Source organism: Typopeltis vanoorti, chromosome 1, assembly GCF_054136105.1.
Source record: "Typopeltis vanoorti isolate ZY-2024b chromosome 1, IOZ_Tvanoo_1.0, whole genome shotgun sequence".
Lineage (NCBI taxonomy): Eukaryota > Metazoa > Arthropoda > Arachnida > Uropygi > Thelyphonidae > Typopeltis > Typopeltis vanoorti.
Genome location: NC_143549.1, coordinates 65,308,668 through 65,330,019, shown reverse-complemented (window position 1 = coordinate 65,330,019; position 21,352 = coordinate 65,308,668). Strand labels below are relative to the sequence as shown.

The 21,352-nt window shown below is 36.5% G+C and overlaps 1 protein-coding gene across 1 annotated transcript in view; it reads left to right on the top strand.

The window, feature by feature from the left end:
* mon2 (Mon2 homolog, regulator of endosome-to-Golgi trafficking) overlaps window positions 1–21,352 on the top strand; it is a 749,535-nt gene that overhangs the window by 398,827 nt on the left and 329,356 nt on the right. The window contains exon 15 of the mRNA XM_090397718.1: window positions 14,492–14,596. Within this exon, the coding sequence (XP_090253844.1) occupies window positions 14,492–14,596 (105 nt within the window). The remainder of the gene's footprint in view (window positions 1–14,491; window positions 14,597–21,352) is intronic.

The following is a 21,352-nucleotide window of genomic DNA, read 5'->3' as shown; positions in this document are numbered from 1 at the left end:
TGCCAGATATGCTTTAAAACTTTGCAAAGCATCATCAACCAGCGGTGTACATAGGCACCTAGTATACATTCATGGAATGAAAAGGAAAAAACAGTCTGAATTGAATAATGATGAGCCAATGCCTTCATCTTCTAAGAGACAAACGACAATTTTACATTATGTCAAGGGACTGGATTTAGAAGAAACCATAAGCAAATTAGCAGCCTTGGATTGAATATTGGTCAACACCATCAGAAAAAGTGAGTTTATTATGGAAAGTTTCACAAGCAAAGGAATGCAGTTGCCAAGAAGTCCATCTTCAGTTAATTATGACACTAATACATAATTGTTATAGTAAAGTGAAACAACTGTACATCCAGAAATTGGAAGTATTCAAATGTGATAATAAAAAATGAGTATTCCAATAGACGAGTGGACCAGTTGCAAGAATTGCAGATACCTGAATGTTCACGTATACTGCAATGAGACCTCTATGAACCTTGGTTTAATAAGAATACACGGGAACTGTCCTACGGAAAAAGTGTTATCCTTGCTTCAGGAAAGATTAGAAAACTTCAGTTAAAACTTGAAAGTGATGCAGTTGCAATTACAAGTGACGGTGCAGCTGTTATGGAAAAATTCGGAAAATTATCACCGGCTATTCAACAGTACTGCTACAACCATGCTCTATATCTAGCTGTAACAAAAGTATTTTATGTTAAAAAGTTGAAAGGTGAAGCATCAGTGACTTGTAGCAGTGATAGTGAATTCAATACAGATTCTGAATACGATAAAGATGATAACAGTGATTCTGAGTTAGATGGTGTGGCCCGAGCTGATCAGTATGATTTGCGAGATGATCTATCTTCAGCAATTAGCAGCATACGAAGAATTATGAAAATATTTAAATATTCTCCAGTAAAAAATTCTCTTTTGCAGCAAGAAATAACCAAGAGTGAAAAGAGGGAACTAGAAGTCAGTTTGGACTGTAAAACACGCTGGAACACACTGGAGAGAATGATAGAGAGATTTTTAAAGATCGTAAATCCGATTAAGACTGTTTTACGAGAGCTGAAACTCGATCGCTTATGGAAAGAAGAGTATTATGAAATATTGAGAGGTATAATAAATTTAATTTAATCCTTTATCCAAGTGTGAGCAAACAAAGTTTGCACCTGAAAATATCTTCAGGCCTATATTTTCAGGTGCAAACTTTGTTTGCTCACACTTGGATAAAGGATTAAACTAAATTTATTATAGTCTAACCAAGTGAAAAATAAACTTTCAACATTTAGAGGTATGTTGAATTGCTTACAACCTGTAAGATTAGCAGTTGAAGCCTTAAGCAATAGAGAAACTAATATTCTCACAAGTGAAGGAATTTTTAAGTTCCTGTTCAGTAATTTAGAAAAACAGAATTCTTCAATGAGTCAAATGCTTTTAAAGGAAATAAAATTTGAAATTGGTTAAACGTAGAAGTAGAGATCTTGTGTCTCTCACAAAGTACTTGAGCAACGTTAGTTGTTTATGTGAGATAGAAGAGGATGAATTTTTTGCCTTGTCAAGTATGAATGAAATTGCACGATTAGCGAAGTCATTAATAGAAAGAATTTTTAAAGGAACATTTACAACAGAAGAAGTTCCAATAAAAGAAATAAAGGATGTCCTTACAGAGAATTCTGACATTAAATCAGATTCTGATCTGAAGAGTGAATTGACTAAAGCAGTATCAGTTTCGACATCAAAGTCTAGCCCTATGCATGCAGACAAAATATTTGCTTCTCTAAGGAAGGAAATGAGCTTATATGAAGCAACACATTCTCTCACTCCCAACTTGAAGATGCTTGAAGACACACTCTTAACAATTTGACCAAAGTCTACAGAAAATGAAAGAAATTTTTCCACATCAAGTATATTTGTTACAAAGTGAAGATCACGATTGTCTGATCGGGCAATTAATGCTCTGTGTTTCTTAAAGTTTCATTTTAAAAATGAGCAAATAAAAACTATTTGAAGTATTTTTTAATTTTCAAACGAATAATATTTGCATTTTTTTCTATTAATGTTTAATTTAATAAATAAAATATTTAAATGAAATTGGGAATGTTAATACATTGTGTGATATATGTAAAAACTTACTGTATACTATAAGGTTTGGTTAAATAAAGTTTGTATTAATTACATTGTTTAATAAAGTTTGTATTAATTACATTGTTTATATTTTGTGAAAACCTGAAATATAACAGAAACTAGCCAAAATGATACCGTAGTGACCCCTGTTTAGTGCTCAGGGCAAGAGATGCAGTAGTCATGAAATTCTGGTCGACCTCCATTTAGGAAATTTCATTTACTCATTTTTTGCTTCGACCTTTTACATATAGGAGTGTCTCAAAACCTCCGAAAGACTGCGGCGGGGCCACGAACCCCCAGTTGCCCCACCTTCTCTTCGGCTTTTTCTGTTTATTAACATTTACTGTTATAGCCATTATTACAGATAATCAACGAAAATTAAATAAAAAGATTATTTCGGTAATTCTTGAGAATTCTCGGGAAATACGATTTCCCGTTCTCATTTCCCAAAGGTTCCAAAATGTTGGGAATTTGGAAACACTACTTACAACTACCAACCTGGTATATGTAACATTGAGCTCACTGCTACCTCTAACACTTATTGAAGAAGCTTAGGTGTATGAGGAGGAGGTACTAATGCTGTTGCACAAACCAAATAAGAATTCAACAATAGGCAGCTGATGGAATATCGACATGGATGCTAAAAGAGTGCTGAACTGAACTGGTGGTTCCTTTGACTAGGCTACATATATTTGCGCTCTCCAGAACAGGAAAGAATGTATGATAATCCCATTGCATAAAAATGGTACAGAGACTGGTATATTGTCCAGCTATCAACCTATCAGTATCTCTGGAGTCATAGTGAAGATTTTGGAAAAGTTAGTAAGAAGAAGTAAGAGCTAATATACAGAAATAGATCGATAGATAATCTCTACTTTGCAATGAACAGCATGGATTTACTAAAGGTCATGTATTTTATGCCCACACTTCAGAGAACCTAGTCTGGCAATCTGCCAAGAATAGTCAGTTCGTGCTGAAGGGAGAGAAAGAAATAAGGGATGTACGAATTGGTCACCAACACTCGAAATCACATGCTTTATACTTAAATTTTTCAACTGTTGTACAAGCAAAATAGTTACCACTTTAAGAACTAGAATTTTCATAAAAGGAAAGCTAATTTTCCAACGTATAATAATAAACACTCATTCCACGAAATGCATTGATTATCCTAATATCGGAATGGATTCTCCTTCTTTTGACATGTGCAGAAGTGTTGAAGGGTCTCGCATCTGTGGGCATACAGTATTAGCAACTTACTCACATTCTCTAATAATGTTACCATTGAGTTAGGGGAATGGATACACCATGGTACTTTTGGATTTTGCTAAGGTTTTTGATGGAATACATCATGGTACCTAAATTAGACTGTTGCATAAATTAGAGAATATGGGATTAGAGTACAAAATATTCACATGGATAAGAGAAAGGTTGACTGACAGATATCAGAAAGCGGTATATGTGGGATAAGTCTGCAAGATTTAAGGTTACAGTGGTGTTAATTTATTTTCACAGTATTGATGACAACACAGAATATAAGAAAATAACTAATATTTATTAACTTATTTGCTGATATTTTGCTGGTATTATCCAGCATCTTCAGAACACAAAAACATTTTGTCACAGTAACCAAAACAACAACATAGTATAACAGTGGGACTAGTTTAAAAAATTGTAACAGACAACACAAGGAACTGAGATCCTAATTAGGCACCATATGTTAGAAAAAGAGAGAAAACAAGTATTAATTAGATCTTAAAATTGACTGTCTTCCAGATTTTTGGTGAATTTATGCAGCCATACTTGTTGAGGTTTGGAGTATGTTTTAAAGCTTCTGTTGACTCCAAAAAAAAAACAGTTCTTTCTGACGTATAATGACTTGTGTAGCACTTTTGTTTTCTTCCAATTCCAAATCCTGTGTGAAGGAGTATCTAAGTCATGGTCTGCTAGACCCGACTTGCCATAATAGTGCTGGATGTATTTTTTTTTTATTTTATTTTTTTATATTCTCTAAGGCAGATGTCAACAGTTCTTCCTGTTTGTCCATACTAAGTCCGGTCACAAGAACAGTGCTCTTCAAAAGAGAGTTTGTCTTTAGTTGAATGGATGAGAGTTGCCAGTTTGACATAAGGTGTAAATACAATGTGTAGTTGATATTTATTAAGCACTCTAGATATCTTTTCATATATGCCTTGCATGTATGCAATGGTAACAGTTATGCTGTAGTCTTGTGTGGTAGGCAATGGAAGGGATTTCTGGGGAGCATTTCATATTTTTTCTATCCTATGGGGATTATGGTCATTGGCTAAGAAGGTGCGATGCTAGTGAGTGAGTTCAGCAGTAAGAGCATTGTCATTGGAACAAATAGCTGTTGCTTTGTGAGTTAGTGTTTTTAGGATATCATACTGTTGAGCTGGATGATGGTGTGACTGTGCAAATATCTCCCTGTATGTGTGGGTTTTCTATAAATCAAAAAAGATAAAGAACTATCTGGAAGCCGTGTGATTAGCGTATCCAGGAAGTGCAGATAGTCATTAGCTTCCTATTCCACTGAAGTGTATTTCAGGGTGTTGGCTATTTAAATGTGCTAAAAATGTATCCAGTGTGTCTGCACCATGTGACCAAATAGCAACCAAACTCATCATCAAATAGCATAGCCAAACCACTGGTATGAGAGTGGCTGCATTCATGGCTAGCTTTTCCATGTAGAAATTGGCTAAAAGGGAGAAGGGTGAGAGCCCATTGCTATCCCACCTAGTTGTTTGTATATCTTCCCTTTCCATGTAAAATAACTTGCATGTACTGTAAACTTAAATAGTTCAAATATATCCAGGGGAAAATGCAACTTTAGTAAATCAAGGGTTTCAATTAACAGTACATTTGTAAAAAGTGATATCAAAACTAATCATTATGCCTGAACTTTTTAAGATGTGTTTTTTTAAAATACTTTTTAGGTGAACAGAATTTTTAACAAAGGAGGGTGGCAAGTAATTTAGCTAAATATTTAGCAAGTTTGTATGTGGGATTGTTTATACTATCCACAATAAGGCATAGAGATGTACCTTGTTTGTGAATTTTAGGTGCTCTATATATTCTGGGTGTTTTAACATGAAAAGGTTTGAGTTTGTAACTGTTTCTTTTGGCCGGGAGGTGATTTTTTTCAATACTTTGCGAACTTTATTCTTTTGGGAGTTAGTGGGATCATGATCTATAATTTTATGAAAGTTTTTTCACATAGCTACGCTACCAATTAAATATTTGGTTTAATCTTTTATCCAAGTGTAAGCAAAAAAAAGTTTGTGCCTGAAGTATTTTCAGGACAGCAACTCGTGACAAAGGTGGTATAAGTTCACATCACTTGCCTTAGCATAGCCAAGTGAAGAAACTTCGATCATCTTATCTCTAATCCAGAGAATTTTAATAATAAGATGTGACACCTTTTGGCAACTGGTATATGGAAATATGACTTGTCCATTACTTCCACCTTAGTATCACCACCTCTGGGTCTGCTCCCACTGATGAGACCTCAATAAAGGTCAAAACTGGGTAGTGACCCTTTCCTTAATGCATAGCATTATTATTATTATTATTATTAAACAAGACCTCATGGAGTCAAAGACTCATCTAGGAGGTCCTTTTATCTCACACACATCTCATCATACCGGGTCTTAAACACATTCAAACTCCTTGCAGACACCACACTCTCAGGCAAGGCATTCCAATCATTCACAACTCTGCACGAAAAAAACCTGCCTCTCACTCCCCTACTCACACCCTCTTTATACAGTTTCCAGGCATGACCTCTGGTTCTCCCCTGATCTCCCACTATTCTCTGTAGAACTTCTCCACCATTGATCCTATAACAACCCCTTACCAACTTGTAGGTCTCTATCATATCTCCCCTCTTCCTTCTCTCCACTAGACTCTGCAAATTACATCTTTTCAATCTTTCCTCATACTCGACATTCCAGAGGTCAGAAACTACCTTAGTCAGTCGCCTTTGGACCCTTTCCAACATCTCTTCATCCTTCTGAAAACCAGGTGACCAAATCTGGGCACAATAGTCCATGTGTGGCCTAATCAAAGCCTTATACAATAGAACAAGAATCTCCCTACTTCTACACGTCAGTGTCCTCCTCATCATTCCCAGAAGTCTTTGTGTTGTCTTCACAATTTTGGCGATGTGTCCCCTAAATTTTAGATCCTTATCCACTATCACTCCCAGATCTCTTATTTCCTCTACTTCCAACAATATATTCTTACCAAGCATAAATTCTGCATCCCATCTTTGTTTTCCAAATTTTAAAACCTTACATTTTGCAACATTGAACTCACATCCCCATTTGCTTGCCCAATCACTCAATTTATTCGAGTCTTCTTGCAAGACCACAACATCTTCACTACTCTTTATGGTTCGTCCCAACTTTGCATCATCTGCAAACAACTGAATATCTCCATCCAAATCTTTGCCAATATCATTAATATACAAGTTAAATAGTAATGGCCCTAAAACAGATCCCTGAGGCACTCCACTAGTGACTTTCCTTTTCCTGGATATTGCACCCCCATACACAACTTGTTGATACCTATCAGATAGCCAGTCTCCAATCCAATGCACTAATCTAATATCCAACCCCATCTGCTCTAGTTTGACTGTCAACTTATCATGAGGTACTCTATCAAAAGCTTTTGCAAAATCCAAATATATTACTGTGTATCCTTCTCCTCTGTCCAAGGAAGCAGTCACTTTATTGTAATAAGTAAGTAGATTACTAAAACACGACATCCCTTTAGCAAATCCATGCTGTCCATCAAAGATTATACCATTGTTGTCAACCCAACTCTGGATCCTAGTTCTCACAAGCTTCTCCAACAACTTAACCACAACACCTGACACACAGATAGGCCTATAGTTTGATGCTTGAGTTCGATCACCTCCTTTATGAAGTGGCACAATCTTGCCCTCCTTCCACTCTTTAGGGATTTGACCAAGTGCAAGACTCGTATTAAAAAAATATGTCAAGGCAGGTGTCAACTCTCTGGCACATTCCTTCAGAATACGCGGTGATATATTATCAAGTCCCACAGCCTTATTTACATCTAGTTTACTCAACTCCCCAAACACCTCTTCCTCACTTACAGTCAGTCTCTCCTCCCCATCATCAACTGCTCTTAATCTCTCCATGAAGTCACATTCACAAGATTGAAAGAACTTTATGAACTGTTCATTAAGTATCTCCACCACACATTCTGCAACAGCTGTCTTTATGCCATTTCCTCCAATCAATGTCATCCTTCCATAATCATTCTTTCTTTTGCTGGCTACATATCGAAAGAACTCCCTAGGATTCTTTTTAGCTTCATTAGCTAACTGCTGTTCATACCTCTCTTTAGCTACTCTCACCAACCAAGTCACTCTCCTTGCCTGGTCTTTGTAGAACTCATGAAATTGGTTACTTCCACTTCTCTTATGCTGCCTTCACAATGCCCTTTTTCTCTGTATTGCATGCTTAATCTCTTTATTCATCCATCTCACACCTAACTTATTTAACCTTCTCACCCGTGGTATACATTTAGACATTGCATCCACTAAATATTTTTTGAAAATCCTCCAAGCTGCATTGATCTCTTTTCCAGCTAACTTCTCATTCCATGCTACACCTGCAAGCTGTCTCCTGAGCTCTTCATAATCACCCCCCTTGTAGTTCCACATATACCCTTTTTTCACAGGGGTCCTTGCACTGCTGGCAACCACCCAAGTAATCACCTCATGGTCACTTTCACCAATTGGTGGATGATTTGATACCTCATTGATAATTACATCCTCCGATGAGATGACCAAATCCAAGACCCTTAATCCTCTTGTGCCCTCTGTTACATACTGTCTGAGGTAGTTATCCCTCAAAAACTCAAGAAACTCATTTTCTTTACTTCCAGTTGCTATCTCTTCATTCCAGTCTATATTGCCATAATTAAAATCACCCATAATGATCACCCTTTTCTTATTTGCTTGGCTTATTTGACTATACATTTCACTATCACCACCATCCACATTACCAGGTCTATAACAACATCCCACCAAGTATTTGATTCTATTCACCTCTATCTCACACCATACTGCCTCAAAACCACTGGCCCCATTTCCCTCTTGCATCTCTACCTTGTATGGACATAACTCTTTCTCTATCATCAATAGCACTCCCCCTCCCTTTTTACCCCTTCTATCCTCACGAAACACATCATACCTTTCCATCTCTATTCCTGTCAGGATGTCATCCTCATCTAACCATGTCTCACTTATTCCGACAATCTCTGGGTGCACAGACGCAATTAGTGCAACCATTTCATCCGCCTTGTTTCTTATACTTCTAGCATTGGTATACAAACACAACAACTCATTTCTGGATCTACAGCTAGTTCCACTGATACCACTCACTCGATGTGATCTCTCCATGCTGGACTGGGGCCATTTCCCTTTCTGCTTCTTCATTTTAGAACCCTTTGCAATTCCATCTGTTTCCTTTTGATCCCTGATCATCCCATTACTTTCCTGCCTACACATTCTCTCACCTCCTCTTGGAGCATCCACCTTTCTCACGCTGTATATCCCTGTCCACCCTGAGCCTCGCCGTTTCCCTGCTCCTCTTGCACACCCATTCTCTCATTTTCTATACTCATACCACTCACTTCCACATTCATTTCCACTCCTTCAATCTCTCCTGTCTTACTCTCCTGCTCTTCCACATCACTCCCCTCTCGATCTGATTCATTCTCTCTATTCACTTCTCTACCTTCCAGCAGCAGTCTCTCCAAATGACTCACACCATAACCACTCAAATGCAGTCCATCGCTCCCATACAGCTCACTTCGTCCCTCAAACTCATTCCACACATTAACAAACTCTACTCCCATCTCCTCACACATTTCAGCCAGAATATCATTCATAATCCTTGCTCTCCACCTCATTTCACCACAATCATACCTAGGCAACACACTGACCACCCTTCCTGTCACACTATTCTCCTTTATCTTTCTAAGCAGTCTCCTGACATTCATTTTGACATGCTCTTTGTTCTCTCTCAAATCATTCGTACCAATTAATACAATTAACTCTTTTGCTCGTTCCTGCCTCATATTCAATGCCTCAATCACTCTACTCATTTTACCGCCTGGAAAACATACCTTGTGCATTTTATCCTCTAGCACACCTTTAATAATGGAGTCGCCATACAACGCCACTCGCTCATCTTTTGTTATCTCTTTCATGCCATCATGATTTATTTTAATAGTTTTGACCTGAATTCTCTCAATTTCATTCCGCATCCATTTCATTTCTTGCTTCATCCAATCCAATTCACCTTCTGAACCTCGCGACACATTCACTCTATCATTAAATCTTTCTAACTTTCTAACTCTCGACCCCCTCTTCTCACTTTCCCTCTCATTCATCCTTCTTTGTTTCCGTACTTTCGGTCTAACATACGTCCAACTTTCACTATCATTCTTCTCACTCTCACATATCTTTCTTTGTTTCCGTACTTTCGGACTAACATGCGTCCAACTTTCGCTATCATTCTTCTCACTTTTACTGTCATTCATCTTTCTTTGGTTCAGTACTTTCGTTCCAACTTGCGTCCAACTTTCGCCATCAGTCATTCTTTTTTCGCTATCATTCATTCTTTCGATTTTTTTTACTTGCGATTTCTGCACCACGCCATTTCTACTTTCATTCGTTCTCTCAATTTCATTTCTTTCCGCCTTACTTTCGTCCCTTTTAACATCCGTTACAGTTGTCAAATCGCTCTTTTTCTTTTTTCCTGATTTTTTAACATTTTTTCGCCTGTCTTTCCCGCCATCCGTCTCTTTCAAACGTGCACTCGCGACACTATCGGTACTAGCACTTTCTGTCATCAACTTCATATTCGCATTCATCAATTCCTCGTTCAGGTCACATTTCGCACACACCCTTCTTCCATCCGCACTAAACATCCACAAATCATTTATGTAGTCGAAGGAATACATATAACAGACCTCACACTTAACGAACCGACTGAAATCCAAATTAAAATCATGGAATGACAATGCCGCCGCCATTTTTTTTTTTTTTTTTTTCTCTGCAGGTTACTAGGTCTAATATTAACGTTTTCGTATTTAGTTTAAGCAAGAAAAAAAAACCCACACTAATAATATCGGTAGCGTACAACGTTTACAGCCGCTCTTACTTAAACAATTACGCATATATACTTAATTATTCCTAGTAAAACTTATCTGAATCAGGAGCTCTTCAAAAGACGTTCGTAGCGCTTGACCCACTAGCGCCCCCATATAGCATTATACATGTCTGCAAGGAGATGTGCTTTGCATTATGGGATATTATCAACATCAGTACTATCAACATAATAATCCTGAATGGCAAAGAAATGCAGCTAGCTGATGAATTGGATTAGTACCATATTAACATAATAGGGGTAGCCTGAAATTAAAAAGATAAACACTGGTGAGGTTTGGAGAAGGTGGGAATTGGACATCAGGTCAGAAGCCCTGGTTGGTTGGTTCTCTGCATTTCTTTAAAGGCTATGTGGAGTTATACAAAGCTCAGTTATACAGCTTTTACCCCTTACACACTCCCTGGTACAGAATGACTAAGGCAAAGTACATTTCAAGAAATGCTTGCTCCATGACTCTTCTAGCCCTTCATTGGAAAGAAATAAGAATCCTGAATGTATTAAGCATGAGCTAGTTCATCTGGTCCTGATAGTATTCCTTCTGTTGTGCTAAAACCTTTATTCCAGAATTAAAACTTATTCTATACTGACTTTTCAAACTTTCCTACCCAAAGGGATTGTCAGTCAGCAAACTATTTGTCTGGTTGCTTTTACTTTATTTCTCACAAATATCAGTCATAAGGTCATCAGTTGATTAGTGGGCAGCAGTTCAGATTTTACTATTCTGAATCCACTGACTCCTAGGCATTACCTTTGGACACAAGCCAGGAAATGTGTGGAGAAGCTCACATAATTGCTCTTGACATTTCTAGGTCATTTGCTTATGTCTGGTACAGAGGCCTACTCAACAAACTGTGATCTTATGATATGCATGACTTCTACCCATTGCAGTTGATGTCACTAGCTTCCTTTCTGGTTGTTGTTCACTACACTGTGGTTAATGACCCTCTCCTCAGATTTCCTAGCCATTGCTAGAGTACCCAAGGTACTCTAGTAATGGCCAGAGTACCTTGGGTACTTGCCATTGCAGTACGTGCCTTGGGTACTTGTATTTTCAGCCACTGACATTCTCCTGTACATAAATCAACCTCTGTTGTTGATCTCATATCCTAGCCATAGCTATGTTGGTGATAGTACACTCCATTCTTCATCATTTAACATACTTTATAGAGCACAATATTTAGAAGCTTCAATGCCTTAAATTTTGATATCCTTGCTGTTCTTTTTATTGGGCAAGGATAATCTTGGGAACTTCAGTGGTACCATAACATTCTTATTTCACAAGAAAGGTTTCACTTCATTGCCTTTTATTCTTGATAATACCCAGATCTCCAGACAGGATCAGCTTTCTCTTCTTGGGCTGACTTACAACCTATCCTCTCCTCATGCAAGCACATCTCAGCCATAACTTCTTTAACCACACACACACACACACACACACATAAAAAACCTTGGTGTACTCTTCTTCTCAAGGCACCACTTCTCTTATATATACAGGGTGGCCATAAAATAGCTTTCCCTCTTTGGAGACATCTGTAGCTAAAACCAATAAATGGAATGAGACCAAATTTTATATTGAGACTTTCGAAGGCATGGGGAGATGATTTCCACGAAAAAAAGATTTAGTACCATAAGTCGCCGATAGGTCAAAATTTTGGCACTGGTGGAGCCGCAAACAAGCGGATAATTACGTTAAAGGCAGATAAAATGGAATAATATTTCGACGGTGTAAGCGACAGCCACGTCACTCATTCCAGGTGGATATATGGTGCGTTACAATGATAATTAAACTAAAACAACAACTTGCGAGAGACACAGAAATTAATGTAGTGATTGAACTCACAGGAAATAATGTTTTGTTCATTTATTTATACTTGCTTTCAGCCGTGGGGGTATTTTTTTTTTTGTGTGTGTGTTGTGGCATTCCTTGAAAGAGAACATAAAATTGGCTATTATGAACATCCAATCCTACTCCTTACACTCAGCTGTAGAGCATGTCGTACACCTGATGTAATTTGTTGTACACAAGAAAGGTCAGCACATTGAAAATCGTGTATGTGGTCCAGGGGACCCTGATTCTGATGAATAAAACATTATAATTATTTATTATTTCCTGTGAGTTCAATCACTACATTAATTTCTGTCTCTCTCTCAAGTTGCTGTTTTAGTTTAATTATTATTATTATCATTGTAACGTGCCACATATCCAGCTGGAATGAGTGACGCGGCTGTCATTTACACCATAAAATTGTTATTATTCCATTTTATCTTCCTTTAATGTAATTATCTTATATTTTTTATTAATTATTTTAAACAGAATGGGCGAAGAAAGATTAGCAAAACAAGTGTTCTCTTCCAGGTTGGCAGCAAAACGACCCAGAGGAAGACCAAGATATAGGTGGATTGATATGGTACAAAGTGCTTTAGACGATAGAAATATAAGATCTGATAATGTTGGAGTCTTGACAAGTAACAGACTGATTTGGAGGAAAATTGTAGACAGGAAATTAATAATGATGTAATTTTTTTTCACGTAGTACTATCATATCCTGTACACCCCTTGAGGGTACATGGCAGGAATTTGATAATGATGATGATGTAATTATCCACTTATTTTTGGCTCCACCAGCGCCAAAATTTCCACTATTGGCAACTTTTGGTACTAAATCTTTTTTTCGCGGAAATCATCTCCCCATGCCTTCAAAAGTCTCAATATAAAATTTGGTCTCATTCTGTTTATTGGATTTAGCTACAGATGCCTCCAAAGAGCGAAAGTTATTTTATGGCCACTCTGTATATAACTGCTGACACTGTATAAACCCTAAATCCCAACCAAACTTGGAATACTGCTCATACATTTTAGATGATGCCCCTAAAACATCTCAAAGAATGTTTGATGTCCAGGAGAAATCTTTGAATTAATGACTACTTGCACAGATTTGCTCCAATCTCTCTCTCTCTCTCTTATAGATGTTTTGTTTCTGCATTGTCTCTTATTTGTCTCTCTTTGTATTTCCAAGGACAATGTTTTGCTGAGCCAATCACCATCATTCCCTCATTTTCTTCCAAAACCGTAAGAACACAAGCAGTTGTTGGTTGTTATCCATTTACTGCCCAGCATCAAACTTATTGAACTAATTTCTCTTCCCTCTTCTTTTATTTTACCTATCTCTGGTCTTTGGAATAGTTCCCCCACTGCCACTTCCCAAAGACTACAACCTTTAACTGTTCGAGAAGCATAAAAAATTACATTTATCTTATTCTTTTGCTCACTTGCTGCAAGTGAGCAAAACTCCCTTTTATGTTTTGTGTCTGATATACAATCTACTTTCTCCTCTTGTTTCCAGTTGTATACAAAGTATCTTGCACCTTCAATTAGGCTTATTATTGGCAAACTGGAAGATCTGCCAATATTACCTAAAGTACATATGAAAATACATCTGCTACTACAGCTATGAATGGTGAGCTGTAGTAGACTGTGTGGATACTATCCAAAAAAAAAAAAAAAAAAAAAAAAAACCTAGTACAAACATGAGATTTCCCCCCCCCCCATTATTATTGGAATATGCAGCTGATCTGTAAAACCAGTCTGATCATAAATAAATATGGATGTTCAGAGTCTTTCTGATATTGGAAACTGTAATTCTAAAAATTCCCATAAAGCTAAGGCTTCCTATTAGCACCCTTCCAAGGACATTAGGCTTTATGTTTAATAATTTTTTTTATCTTTGTAGAGTATATTTATATTTTGTATTATATTAATTATAATACAATACAAAATGTAATATAATCTGTTGATGTAAACAGGAATACATAATTATACACTAAATTTAATTTGTTCTTATTTTTTACCTCAGCTGTATATGCACCTTCTTGAAGGGCAGAAAAGATTATATGAAATACTTACTCAGTGTTAAAAAACATTTATGTTAATAAACGTTTAATTTTCTTGACCAAAAAGCTCTGGAAAAGACTTTTAATGGGATCATATTTTATTATATGCACTTGATCAATATAATCCCATTAAAAGTCTTTTCCATACTTACTCGGTGTCAGGATTTTAAACTTGAAAAATATTAACTAGGCATTAGTTAATCATAAGGTAATATTGATTGATTGAATCTTAATTAACTGAAAGTGACATTTTTCCCCCCTCAAAGCTGACAGCAAAAAACCTTCAGTGTATGCGGGCAGTCTTGAGCCTAGCCCATTGTCATGGAGCTGTGTTAGGGAGCGCTTGGCATCTTGTTCTCACAACATTGCAGGTAAAGAAATTATTTGAAGAATTGTTTAAATTCTCAATTTTTTTTTTTTTTTTTTTTTTTCAATGTGGCATAACTTAAAAGAGACGTGTTAGAACTTGCATAGCATTTCTAAATGTAAAGACTAACATGTTTCACCAATTTTTTTTTTTTTTTTTACTGTTAGTGTCCTCAACTTATAGCTGTGAAAATTGAAGTTCTTCTACCATCATTTTGAAACAGTGAAGCATTTTGTACATCCTATGTATACACCAAGTGAGTTGATTGCTTTAGAACCAGTTCTTACACATCTAGGTTATATGCATGAATAGGCTCTAAAGCAATCAACTTTAGAGTCGTATATTTGGCTTAGGTTACTTGAAACAATCAGCTCACATGATTTGTTAATATGATGCACAGGATGATTTATTGCTTCAAAATAATAGAATAAGAAAATTATTTTATTTTTTATGTGGCTGGCACACAATAAAAGATTTTTGTGGAAACCTTTAGTACATTTATGCCATGGGTGGATTAACAATTTTTTTTACATTTTTTTATTAATTTTATATATTTATCTAATATTGCTGCTTACTGTTGTATATCTCTGACTTGGTACTAGTTGGTTACTAATTATATGTATTTATTGGGGGCTGGGAAATTTGCAAACATGCTATTTTTAACCTGTGAAAAATGTATACAAATGCAGAAACATAAAAAAAAAAAAAAGGATAAAAAAGAAAGCTTACAAAAAATCGATGTTATTTGTGTATTATGAAAATGTAGATTGAAGGGTGCATAAGTGATGCTGTGGCACATTAGAAGCAATGAAGAGTGCCATGACAGTGCAGTAAACTTCAACCTTCATTCCACTGCTCCACTGTATAGTGGAGAAAGAAGTTATTTTGTAACAATATTTATCTTAAAACAATGTACCAAATATATATATATATATATATATATATATATATATATACTGTAATATTTATATATTTAAACTGTAATGAACTTTTGTTCTTTTTTCTGGGGTGTAGCATATCTGATAAATTTCAGTCAGATATGCCACATTATGTTTTAATAATTATCTTACTTTCAAAATTAAATTATTTTAAATTAGATAAATTGGAAAAGAACTTTTAAGTTATAAATAAATGTATTGATTTGTTCCCTAATATATGTAAAGTAATCTTCTTCTTCTTCTGCAGCTTCTCCCACTTAAGTGGGGTCACTGTTTGTTATGAGTCTCCTCCACACCTTCCTGTCTTGGGCTGTCACCACATCCAAGTTCTTCATCTTCAAGTCCTCTTCTACCAGCTCCCTCCATCTCTTCTTTGGCCACCCAAAATAGTGTATCTACACTGGTGTCCAAATACTAAGGACGAATTACATTTTTACTTGTATATGAGATAAATTTCATGACTATAGCCAAATGTGGACGTAAATTTATTTCCAACATACTAATAAATTATATTAAAAATAAATAAATTGTATTACACAAAAAAAATTTGTGTAATATAATAAATTATATTACACAAAAATGTGGTATAAATTTGTTACAAATTAAATTGCAATAAATTTTTGGCAAGAGTTACAAATATCCTAAGGATGTAGTTAAGGAATTAATCTATGGTGCTTACAGAAAATTATGTGGAGAGACATTTCAGTGTGAAATATACCCACTCTGAACTGCAGTGCAGTACTCACAATGTTGTTCCATGCTTATCACCAAGTGATTCAGGAGTTCTTGAGGCAAATTAGTCCACTCCCACTCCTACAGAGCAAGGATAAGGCCTTGTTTGTTTTCTGGAGGGGGAATTTCGAGCAGCAGTGCATCTCCCAATTGCATCTCAAGCATATTCTATAGGGTTGAGATCTAGGGAGCATGCTGGCCACTTGATTCGATTAATATCCTTGGTCTCCAGAAGTATTTCCAATGCTCGTGTATGATGTGTGGCATTGTCATCCATGAAAATGAATTCTTTGCCTATAGCTTTAACAGAAGAATCAAACATGACATTGAAGAACTTTGTTGCAATATCATTCACCAGTCATAGTCCCTTTTTTCCATCACTTTAGCTCAATGCATCCATTAAGCATAATGCCTCACTACACAGTTACTCAAGCACCGCCATATCTATCCCTTTCAAGAACATTCTTGATGGTAAGCAGTACCACTTTCACGCCAGATCATCTAGAATTAGATGAAAGACTAAAATGCCTCATCTGAAAAGATTACATCACTCCATTGATGTCTTGTCCAATTTTTATGGAAAGAACACTACTGAAAATGTACTCAACCTAAGCTGTGGATAAAAGGACATAGAATATAGGCATAAAGGCATATAGGCCTACTTGTTGCAGACGTCTTGCTACAGTTTGTAGCAAGACGTCTCAACAGTTTGTTGAGAGATCCATTTACTGTGCTTGAATGGAGCCGACTTGCAAGCTGACACCTGCCATGGTGCAATCGATTATTTTTTTGCTGTTATAACACAAGTTTTAACACAAGTGTTATAATATAAGAGTAGTTTGGCATTATAACAGTGCCAGGTGGGATATCCTGTGCAACTTCTATGCCTCATTCCCATGGTTAGGCTATTGCTTCTGACCTTCCAACCCAAACACATGACCAAAGTAATCCTCACTGGCATGGAATCATACATTCCCCACAGTACTCTAACCTGCCATTCCCTAACTAAACTTTGGTTTTCCAAAAGATGCTCCAGGGCTGTACAAATGAAAAACCAAGCATGCCATTACTGGCTCAAATCAAGAACCCCATCCTTCCTAGAGCTTATACTCAAGCCTGCAAAAAAAAAAACAATGCTTCCAAACCAGAGTTTGAAAGAGCAAAAAGCAGGAAATTAGCAGCCTGTCCAAATGGCAGCCAAAGCAGTCGATCTTAACTTCTGACCAACACTATTCCCACCTCTATCCTACCCAGATGTCTCCATTGCATCATCACCTACAGAAAAGGCCTCACACTTTGCTTCCAATGCACTCATAATTGACAATTGCAAATGTCCCCCAACCATTCCAGATGCCCACAATGCCCACTATATCCTTTTTCCAGAAAGAGATCAGCAAAATACTGTCCAAATTAGACACAAAAAAGTATCCCAGCCCTGATGGTATTCCTCCAATTGTCCTGAAGGTTTGTGCACTAGAACTATCTCCTGTCCTATGTCACTTATATATACCATCTTACTCCACTGGTATCTATCCCATAGCCTGGAAATTGGAGTATATTCAATCCATTCCCAAGAAAGGCAACAAGTCACTACCGCCCCATCTCACTCACCTGAGTCCTGTCTAAAGTCATGGAAAAAATCATCAATTCCCAACTCCTGCACTACCTTGAAGCTACCTGTTTAATAAATGACAGCCAGTATGGATTCCGTCGCTGCCGATCAACAGGAGATCTGCTTGCATGGACAAATGTCATGGAGTAATTTGGTGAATCTCAAGCGGTTGGACTTGATATCTCCAAGGCATTTGACCATGTCTGGCACAAAAGTTTACTAAGCAAGCTGCCATCGTTTGGTATATTTCAAGACCTCCGTAGTTGGATTGCTAGCTTTCTGTCTGGACGCACACTATGTGTGTGGTGGTGGATGGCTCCTTATCCTTATCATTCAACTAATGCCAGGGGGTTCCTCAAGGTTCTGTTCTCTCACCAACCCTCTTCCTACTATATATCAATGACCTACTTCAGCTTACCTCCAACCCAATACACAGTTTTGCAGAAGATAGCACATTGCACTCTTCCCTTTCTTTTGATAAACCTTACTCCACACAATTCACTTCAACCTACAGAACAGCAACCACCTCTGCCCTCAATTCAGTCCTCCAAGCCATCCTCCAATGGGGTCAATTTCAATGCAAATAAAACCCAGTACTGTCTCATTTCTCATAAAAAAGAACCCTTTTCTCCCGGTATTATTTTTGACAACACCCAAATTTCCAGACAATTTGAGATTTCTCTTCTTGAATTTTGACATCAAGTCTCTCCTGGCATAAACACATAGCAACCATTGCATCCTCAGCAACTAAAAAACTAGGATTTCTCTTTCGCTCAAGACGTTACCTCACTCCTGAACAGCTGTTAACCTTATACAAATCACAAATCCACCCAACCATCAAATACTGCTCCCACATATGGGGCCCTCAAAAGCTCCCTCAAAATGCTTGACTCAATACAGAGGAGAGCAATCAGACTTATTAATGACTCATCTTTTACCAACTCACTCCCTCAACTTTCGCACAGATGATCAATCTCTACACTGTGTGTTTTGTACAACATTTCCATGGAAAATGTTCATCCAAAATAGCATCAATAATTCCCCCACTTAGTACTAAGCTCGTTGGAACACATGCAGCTGCTGCTCAACATTCCTTATACAGTGCACTTTGAAACCCACAGAACAAGTTTCTTCTCCTCCTTCATCCCTGCAACTGCTATGCTATGGAACAATCTTCCTCTTGATGTATTCCCTAAGGAATACAATATATAGTCATTCAAATCCAATGTGAACAAGTACCTTCTTTCCCAACCCATACACAATACTAATGTACTATAGGTCAATCAGCCAACCTCTTGTGTATGGACTCAACATATAAAAAAAAAAAAATCTCTCTTCATGCTCTGTTGTGGAGTGAGGGTGACCTTTTTGCAAATGTCTGGAACATGTTCCAGACATTTGCTAAGAGGTCTTTTCTTTGGGTATTAGCTTGTAATACCCTGAATTTGCAATTGTAATCTTTAGAAATAGTGTTCATCCTTAGGTTTTGAACACCAGTGTATTTATTTAAAGTAATTTTTTTGAGATCATCATCAAATTCGTGACATGTATCCTCAAGGGGTGTACAGGATATTATGATAGTACTACATGAAGAACTTACATCATTACTAACTTCCTATCACCAATTTTCCTCCAAATCAATCTGTTATCTATCAAGACTCCAACATTATCAGATCTTATATTTCTTTCTTCTAAGTCACCTTTTTACTGTATCATTCTACTTATATCTTGGTCTTCCTCTCCATCTTTTTTTTCCTGCCAACCTGGCAGTAAAATTAAGAATCAACTAAGATTAGCATCCAGGAATGTGTTAACACATTCCTGGATGCTAACGATATCAAGTTCTTTCCTAATATCCTCATATTTAATATGATATTGCCATTGGTGTCATCTGTTCATGCCCCTAATCTTTCTCAGGACTCTTATATATATAGTCTCTAGTCTTTGGTTAAGTGTTTTATTTCTATCCCAGCTCTCAGATCCATAAGTTAAAATTGATTTGAACACTGTCTTGTATACATCTGATTTAGTTTTTTTGAACACTGTTTTTTGTTTTGTTTGAACACTATCTTGTATACAACTGATTTAGTTTTTTTGACTAATTTCTCTCTTATTTCATATAAATTTATTCAGTTGACTTCCTACCATACCATCTTTGTTGATTCTGTTCTCTATTTCGATATTTAATTTACCTTCTTCACTAAAAATTGCCTAAGTAGCTGAAATGTTTAATTTGTTCTATAGGTTTACATTCACTATGCTGTCAATATTTTCATGATTCTGCCTATTTTCATTGTCTTCGTCTTGTTGTTGCTGATTTTCATATCAAATTTATTACAACAATTATTCAGTTTAATCAGGGAATCTTGCAGACTTGTACTGGATTTATTTAAAAGTATAACATCATCTGCAGAAAGTAAAGAGCTGACATTAACATCTTCAATTTTGATATCAGGATTAATACTGCTTTCCTTCATAATGTGATCCATATAGATAATGAATAACAGAGGGGGATAATGTACATCCTTGTCTCACAGCAGATTTAATATTAAACCATCTTCCTGTACATTCTTCAATTCTAACTGCCGACTTACAACTCAAATATAGACTAAGTATTGCTTGACATAATGCCCCATTGACACCATATAACTGTAGCATTTTGAATAACATTTCTCTTGGCACCTTGTCATCACCTTTTGCAGATCTACAAAACTTAAATACAGATCTTTGTTATATTCCCATGATTTCTCAACTGTGAAAGGGAAGCTTGGTGAAGAACAAGCTTCCCTTCCACAATCCTTCTCAACCTTTTCTCAAGTATACTTGCATTAATCTTACCAGGAACACTCAGTAGGAAAATATTTCTGTAATCCTCACATTCAGTTTTATTTCCCTTTTTGTATATTGTTATTATGAGAGCTCAACTTTAATTATCTGGAATTTGTCCCTCTGTCCAGACTTTCTGTACTATGCAGTGCAGGCAAGACTTTTATACCTTCACAGTTGAGCATTTCTGGTCGAATATCATCTACTTCTGCTGCCTTTCCACATTTCAGGCTTTTGATGTATGGATTTGTATTCTAATTGCATGTCTTCCTATTCATATTTATGAATTTAGAGACACAAAACACACTTGTTGAAAAGATTATTTTACTGATTAATAATAAAATAATAACTTTATGTTTCGACCCCTGTATTGAGGTCATCTTCAGAAGAATACACGTGTATAAGAACAAGCTACATGCTGTTGCACTCTATACAAGTAAATTACATCTACTGTTGTTAACTAATCTTTTTTCTTAGCCTGCCCTCTAGTGATAAAAAAAAATAAATAAATAAAATAAAATAAACAAAAAATAAAATAAAAACTACAATAAACTCTGCTAAAGTCCTCACGTACTAGGATTCTTCTGGAATTATACAGTTTATATTGTTATATTATGATTATCTTATGGATTTGTAGACTATAGGTTGCTAT